This window comes from Alligator mississippiensis, chromosome 6 (genome assembly GCF_030867095.1).
Source record: "Alligator mississippiensis isolate rAllMis1 chromosome 6, rAllMis1, whole genome shotgun sequence".
NCBI lineage: Eukaryota > Metazoa > Chordata > Crocodylia > Alligatoridae > Alligator > Alligator mississippiensis.
In genome coordinates, this window is record NC_081829.1 from 4,655,028 (window position 1) to 4,662,898 (window position 7,871).

At 56.5% G+C, this 7,871-nt stretch overlaps 1 protein-coding gene across 2 annotated transcripts; it reads left to right on the forward strand.

The window, feature by feature from the left end:
* Positions 1-1,569: 1,569 nt before the first annotated feature.
* On the forward strand, positions 1,570-7,871 carry MYCL (MYCL proto-oncogene, bHLH transcription factor). Of its 2 annotated transcripts, XM_019498883.2 has the most exons (3): positions 1,570-1,635; positions 1,924-2,443; positions 5,559-7,871. In XM_019498883.2, the coding sequence occupies exons 2-3, from the start codon at positions 1,951-1,953 to the stop codon at positions 6,128-6,130; spliced, it is 1,065 nt and encodes a 354-aa protein (XP_019354428.1). In that variant the 5' UTR covers positions 1,570-1,635; positions 1,924-1,950; the 3' UTR covers positions 6,131-7,871. The 2 variants fall into 2 exon arrangements, with proteins under 2 accessions (XP_019354428.1, XP_019354427.1); XM_019498882.2 differs by lacking the exon at positions 1,570-1,635 and having other exon boundaries at positions 1,763-2,443.

Consider the following 7,871-nt stretch of genomic DNA (forward strand, 5'->3'; position numbering starts at 1 on the left):
TAGCAAATGAGTGTACAGTTATAGAATCATAGGAAATGAGGGTTGGGAGAGACCTCAGGTCACATCTTGTCCAACCCCTGCTCAAAGCGGGACCAGCCCCAACTAGATCATCCCAGCCAAGGCTTTGTCCATCCGGGTCTTAAAAACCTCCAAGGATGGAGAGTCCCCCACCTCTCAGGGTAACCTGTTCCAGTGCTTTAGTACCTTCCTAGTGAGTGAGTTTTTCCTAATATCTAACGTCAGCTGCCTTTGCTGCAACTTGAGCCCATTGCTCCTTGTTCTGTCATCTGCCCCCACTGAGAACAGTCCAGCTCCATCCTCTTTGGACCCTTCTTCAGGTAGTTGAAGGCTGCTATTAAATGTCCCATCAGTCTTCTCTTCTCCAGACTAAATAAGCCCAGTTCCCTCGGCCTCTCTCATAAGTCACATGCCCCAGCCCCTGAACCATTTTCATTGCCCTGGGCTGGACTGTCTCCAACCTGTGCACATCCTTTCTGTAGTGGGGACTCCAGAAGTGGGGCACAGTACTCCAGATGTGGCCTCACCAGTGCCAAATAGAAGGGAATAATCACTTCCCTCAAATCCGATGGCCACACTCCTACCAAGCAGTATGCCATTAACCTCCTTCACAACATTACAATAGTCATTTTTTTTTTGCTTTTATCTTAAATGGAATAATATAGTGCTAGCCCCCTACTACAGTAGTAAGGCTTCTAGTTTCTCTTTAACTGGAGAAAAATGTGTTGTGTTATATGTGAAGATGTGCTACACCATCTGCAACCCCTGGTCAACATCCTAGATCTAGATCCCATTCCTACCAGGTGAACGCAGCCATTTGTACTCAGGACAGGCCAGAGACTGACATGCCCGTCAAGAAGAATTTAATAATCCACCTGCTACAAAGATGGCAAGATACCTATGCTCTGTGGACCGAGCTAAGAGACATCAGGCGGCAGCCACGTAAAGGCAGAAAGAGTGCAAGGACCTCGGGGTCCCTGGACCGGTGTAAGAACCAGGGGAGTCGGTGTGGGTGGGGAACAAAACCAGGAGGGGGCCAGTGCCAAAAGATGTAGGAAGTTGGGGGGCCTGGACACAGCGAGGAAACCGTCCCAGGTGCTTTAGGAGCCAGCAGGACAAGCACCTGTAGCACGCTCTAATTGGATGCAGCCTGGTTGCAGGGCACAGCGCCTGCTCCACCAGCGCTGGATGGGCCCCTCTCCTCTGCCCGAGGCAATGGCAGGGGTCGGGGTCTGGAGCTTGCCCTAACCCGTGGGGTTAGGGTCTCCATCCATCGGTGTCCGACATGGGCTGCAGCAGCGCCTGCTCCCCGCTGCGTGCTGACGGGGGGTACCAAGCACCTGCTCCGGATCCAAGCCCCTCGGCGTGCTGGGCTGCACCAGGGCCCCCAGCATGACCCCCCTCCCGGCTCCGAGCCCGCCGGCTCCTGCTGCTCTGTGCGCTGCCCGGGGGGGAGCAGCACTGGTGGGGGGGATGCCCCCCCTGTATGCAAATCAGGAGCACTCGGATTGGAGCATCCCCGGGCTCGGGCGGGGCCAGCGGCTGCAGACGCGATATAAGGGGGTGGAGGAACAATGCAGCCCGGGCCGGGCGAGCGCGGCGCGGCGCGGCGGGGAGGTGACGGCGGGGGCCGGCGGGCTCCGGCCCGAGGGGCTGCGCTTTGGGGACCCGGGGAAAGTTGGAGGCGGCGCCGATGCGCTGCAGCTGACCGGCCCCGGGGCTGGGGAGGAGGAGGGGTGTGTGTTGGGGGGCACGGGGAAGTGCCCCCCTACGGGAGCGATCATCTGCAAGGGGGATGCCCCGATCCCAGCCGGGATCCGAGCTGATGGGGTGGGGGCGACACGCAGAGGGGTGGTCCAGGGATGCTGGTGGCGGATGCTGACGCTGTCCCTTGGGACCCTGCAGGTCCCCGTCCCCGTCCCCTCCCCGGAGATGGAGCTCGACTCCTACCAGCATTACTTCTACGACCACGACTCGGAGGAGGACTTCTACCGCTCCACCGCGCCCAGCGAGGACATCTGGAAGAAGTTCGAGCTGGTGCCCACGCCCCCCACGTCGCCCGCCTGCGGCCCGGCGGACAAAGCCTGTTGCTCAGGCGCGGCGGGGGAGCGAGGGGACTGGCTGCCCGGCTGCTGCCTGGCGGGGGAAGAGCCCGGCGAGATCTTCGCCAACCTGAGCGCCTTCATCCTGCAGGACTGCATGTGGAGCGGCTTCTCGGCCCGCGAGCGGCTGGAGAAAGCCAGGAGCGAGAAACTTTCCGTGCCAGGGGTGCCCAGGCTCGCCCCGCACAAGCCCTCCTTCGCCCAGGACCTGGGCTTTGGCCACGCCGCCACGGAGTGCGTGGACCCCGCTGCCGTCTTCCCTTGCCCCCTGGCCGAGAGCAAGATCCCCGCCTCCTCGGGATCTGAGAGCCAGAGTGACTCCGGTAAGGGATCTGCCCGCCTGCCAGCGCGCCTGGCCCTGGGGCATCGCCTAGGGAAGCCCAGGGGGGACCCATGCGGGATCACCCACGCATGGTGCTGGGCTGCGGTCCCCCCCGGAAGCAGCTGCCTTTTGTTGTGGTGCGGGGCTGGCTGTAGTGCCAGGAGCCAGAACAAAGGGGAGGTGAGGTGGGACAGTGGGAGATCTCTGCGGAGGATGCAGGGCAGCTCTGAGACCCAGATACCCCCCCTCTTTCCCCGCAGGCAGACGGGGCTCCTTTTCTCTGCGGGAAGGGGTAGTTGACACCTCCAATCCCTGCCTAGAGCCTTCAAATGCAGCCATGTTTCTGCTCTTTTTTTTTTTTGCTTTGCGTCCATGGCGCCCCCCCCGCCCCCCCCCAGATTTCAGCTGATCGGACCAGCCCCCTCTGATCTGCAGCTGGAAGCTGGCTGAGGAGCGTCCACCGCTAGGACAAAAGGGCCCCTGGGCCCTGCAGGTGACAGGCAGTTGTCCGGGGGGACCTCCCCTGTTGGGGTGGGGTGGAAGCTCCTGAGTTAGGCAGCTAAGATTTATTAAGTGGGCTCTGACTGCAAAGAGATGATGCCTCCCCTGCCTTGTAACAGCCAAGCTGCTATGGCTAATACACCAACGTGAAGGCAGTTGACAGTGATTTGAGCAGAGCAGTGTCTTGCTGTGCTGAGCACAAATATTTCCACCCGGGGAAGAGCAAATCAAAGCCTGAACTCTGGGGGTGGGGGGGAGTTAAGATGTGCCATTTTTAATTCTTAAATCCTGGACTTCAAGTTGTACCTGCATGGCAGACACCGTCCCCAATCACTCCTCTCTCCAATCATCCCAAGCCTCCTAACTTAGAAGGAATCCAAGCAGGGCTGTGGCCGTGCCTGTTACCAACGCACCTAAATTCCAGACGGGATTTGAATTCCCATCCCCTGAACAGCGAGAGTTGTTAGTAAAAGTGCTCTCACACACACACACACACACACACACACACACACACACACACACACACACACACACACACACACACACACGACCTTATTAACGAGCCTTGTTGAGATGAGTCAGTGATGAGTAACTATTGCTTATGACTCATTGTAGGGATGAGTATGGCTGGACACAGGTACCTTTTAGGGCTGAGGTTTAATTCCATTAAGAGACCCAGGAGCTAGTAAGCAGGGCTCAGGCTCGCAAATGTTTAATCTCCATTAGCAGCAGGGAGACATGTATTGATCGCATCTCCTAATCTGGCTGCTTTGCTGACCTGCACTTTACCTGCTGTGAATCCCGGGCCCTGGTGGAGTGGACCGTGCTGGCCACATGGTCCCAGAACAAAAAGCAACAGATTGCAAACAATAAGAAGGGGGCCTCGGTGACTGATGGCCGCCTCGGCCAATGAGGGCTGGAGAAATCAGCTACAACAACATTCCAAGCGCTGCCGAAGCGGCCAATGGCAACCTGCCTGGGAGGAGGGGCCCAGCCAGCCCGACTTTTATTAATGAGGAAATGATACTATTGTCCGCACAATGGAAGTTTGTGACAAAAGAAAGAGCATGAAAACTGCAGGATGCAAAGCAACCAGGAAATGGCTTGGAGCCAGCAGTTGAGGGGGGAGGACTGACGGGGAAGGAAGGGGGTGTGATCAAAAACAATCAAACCCAGGACAGCTGAAGATTTGTTGTCAGGCTGGAGCCAAGAAACGGTGGGGATCAATGGACCAAATAGTGCATGAGCTGGGAAGCCTAACTTCTGGTAGTAAGGGCCCATGGGAGACGGTATGGCCAGTGTCTGGGACAGGAAGCTAACTCGAGAGACCTGGGTCCTCTGTTTTGCGCTGTCACAGTTTGACTTAATGTAGTAGCTTGACAAGCAGTCCCAAAGCGTAGGGAACAAGCCAGCTTCCCTGCCCGCCAACCTGGTCTCGTACTGTTTGCAAGCCTGAAGCTGGGCATGGCTCTGGGCTGCAGTGTCTCCAAGCCTTTCAAATGGAGAGGGTTCAAAATCCCTTACTAAGGCAGGTCTTATTGGGCAAAAAAGGGTCCCTCGAGCAACACGGTATTAGAAGAGCATAGCTCACAGCGTTCTGGCTTTCTGCTGGGCTTTATAACCTGCTGATTAAAGGGTGAGCGGCTCTGGGAAGTGTCTGGTTGTGAAAGTAGAATAGCTGCCGTTCCAGCTGGAGCGGGGTTTTCAAGAGTTCGGTGGGTTCCTCTTTGTGCACAGCTGCGATAACCTTTTCCCTCAAGACTTTTGCTTTCAGACTGAACTTGTTGAAGGGGTTGGTCGGGGGGAGCAGGGCTGTTAAATGGCTGGATGGCTTTGAGGTTCATTGAACCTGATGGCAGAATGCCTTTAAAGGGACCCCTTTCTCTCCTCCCTCCCCCACTGGGAGTGATGGGAGGGCTGTCCCCCTTCTCTGTCTCTGGCAATCTGTAGCTGAATGGGGAGAGAATACCGGGGTGGGGGCATGAATAGGATTTATAACTTGTAAAAAGTAACAAGTCAGTAAAGTGGGAGGCTGCAGTGAGCAGGAACAAAGGGCAGCTCTGCCCACAGATCCCTCATTTACAATTCCAATGGGCCATAAAAGGGCCGACCAGGGGGAAGAGCTTTATGGCTGAAGCCTGTCCCAGGCCACTCTTGTTCCCCGTCTTTCTGTGGGGGCGGGGGGTGCAGGAATGTCTTGCCTGTGGGTCCTTTGTTCTTCAGGAGTTGCCCAGGGTGGGTAAGGGAAATCTCGGTAAATCCCCCTCCCTCCCGTTCCAGGGACACAGGAACATGAAAGCAATGGAGAGAAATCCCATTCCTATGACTGGGATTAGTTGATGTGGGGAAAAGCTATTGAAATCATCTAGTCCCTCGTGCTGCTGCAGAATTGGGCTGTGTGATGCCTTGGGATAGGTGCATGACAGACGGATCTGAGCCATCTGGGTGGCCAGACACACGGACGGCCTGGAGATCCTTATACCAGCAACGTGCGACGGCCGTGTTGGGGGCACTTGGTTGTGCTGCTCTAAGAGTGCAAGGCAGAGGCTGGCTGGGAGGCATGGTGAAGCGGTCCCCGAGTGACAGGTGGTTTTGCTTGTGTCTGTTTTGAACAGAAGGCGAGGAGATCGACGTGGTGACAGTGGAGAAGAGGCAGTCGCTCAGCCTGAGGAAGCCAGTCACCATCACTGTGCGGGCAGACCCCCTGGACCCCTGCATGAAACACTTCCACATCTCCATCCATCAGCAGCAGCACAACTACGCCGCCCGCTCCCCGCCAGACCCCTGCTCCCAGGAGGAGGCGGAGAAGGACATCAAGGTGGAGCCTGTGAGCTCCCCGGAGGAAGCCGTGGAGAGCTCGGAGAGCTCATCGCCTGAGCCCTGCCTGCTGAAAACCAGCAGCAGTGCCCCGAACTCTGACAGCGAGGACATGGCCAAGCGGAAAAACCATAACTACTTGGAACGGAAGAGGCGCAACGATCTCCGCTCGCGCTTCCTGGCCCTGAGGGACCAGGTCCCCGGGCTGGCGAACTGTCCCAAGACCCCCAAAGTGGTGATCCTGAGCAAGGCCTCGGAGTACCTGCAGTCGCTGGTGAGCGCCGAGCGGAGGCTGGCCGCAGAGAAGAGGCAGCTGAAAGCGAGGCAACAGCAGCTGCTGAAGCGCATCTCCCAGCTCGAGGGGCACTAGCTACCAAAAAGACTCGACGCCTTTTGTCCAATACCGATTTTGCACATCTTTGTTTTTTTGGGTTATCGGGAACCCCCTGAACTACAGATCCCAGAATGCACTGCAGCCGGTGCACACAAATATGGCTGGCATTCTAGGATGCTGGAAGGACAGGTTCCCTCCCCTGCATCTCCCTCATCCGAGCGTGGTCTCGGGCTCCCCCCAGGACAGGGCGGGGAGTTGCTAGCTGTGGAGCCGGGCCAGGGCTCTGCCTTGGGGGATGCTGGGCTTGTTGTCGCTGGATGTGGCAGGTTCTGGAGCTTGTACAACCCTGAAACGGGCCGTGTATTTTTTGGGGTGCCCATCTTGAGGCACCTGTGTCCTGACTCCTAGAGGTTCTGGGCTTTCCCAGCCCCTGATGGGAGTCCACAGGGGCTGCTTCAGCTCCTCTGAACATCAGGCCTCACCTACCCCAAGACGGGCACTTGAGAACAGAGGCTCCTTCTCGAAACTTCAGGTCCCCCACCACGAGGTGGCTGGAGCGTGACCTGTTCCTGCAAGAATCCAGCTGGCGGGACGGATTCACTTTCGCTCTCCCGCACGTTCTTGGATGGCGGAGCTGAGCAGCAGATACACGGGTCGTGCTTTAGCCCGGTCCACGGACCATCTCCTTCCACTTGACCGCCCAGCCTCTCTTCCTGTGAGCTGTCGCCAACTATCCAGCCATTGCCCCACAATGCCCAGTATCCTCCTCGGCATCGTTGGCACCCAAGGCCATATTCCTAACGGGGCCTGCCAAGCCTTTGAGTCCCTAATCCCTACGTCAGGGTACTTGGATCCTGAATCCAAGGGGCGCTCCGATCCAGTGCCTTGGTTTGGGTCCATCTCTGTATTTACGTGGCGACAGATGGGGAATGCTTTTAGTCCAGGGTTGTTCTTAAATATCCTCTTGTCCCTCCCCAGAGAGGGAGAGTTGAGCTCCCAACACTGGAGAAGCCCCGAGACCAGCTTGGATGGACTATACCTCACTTTCTTACCACTTTACACAGTAGCTTGTTTGGGATTTTTTTTTTTTTTGTGTTCTAGATCCTGCTGCTGTAACTGCCTGAGTCTTATACTGGAGGACATTTTTATACTGTATTTTTGTACCACTTTTTGGAGAAGTATTGTTAAAGATTTGTCTTTTTTTTTTTTTTTTTTATAAGCCTTTGTTCTGGGGGCGGGTGGGGTGGTTCCCTTCTGTCGGGGGGCATGGGTCGTCATTCCTGCTGCACTTTCGGGGACATCATGGAGGATGGGCCGTTCTGCTTGCCCTTTGGAGCTCGCTGTGTCTGGGTCCTGGCTCTTCACGCAACACAGATAACAAGTGCAAGGGTTTTTCCTCTTCACTGAAAGAGTGGAGGGGAGAAACCCCCTGCATTTTTCAGCCTTCAAGTATCACTCCTTCTCTCTTCTAAAAAAAACCCCAACTCAATACCTAAGGAGGTGTTTAAGATCCCAGATGAAGCCCTGTGCTCGTGAGAAGGGGCTGAGCGAACTCTTGCCTGGGCACGAGGTTTAAGAGCCAGGGGGGAGAGGAGGACAAGAGGCAGGGCTGTCCTTGGGGTCCGCTCCGCGGCTGAAGCATGTAGGGCCGCAGCAGTGGTGTTCGGCTGCCCGGCTCCCAACTGACCTACTGAGAAGCGTTAGAGTTAACACTGTGGTCGGATTTAGCACTTTCTTCGTTACCTCACACTTCATGAATAAATAAGGTACAAAGACA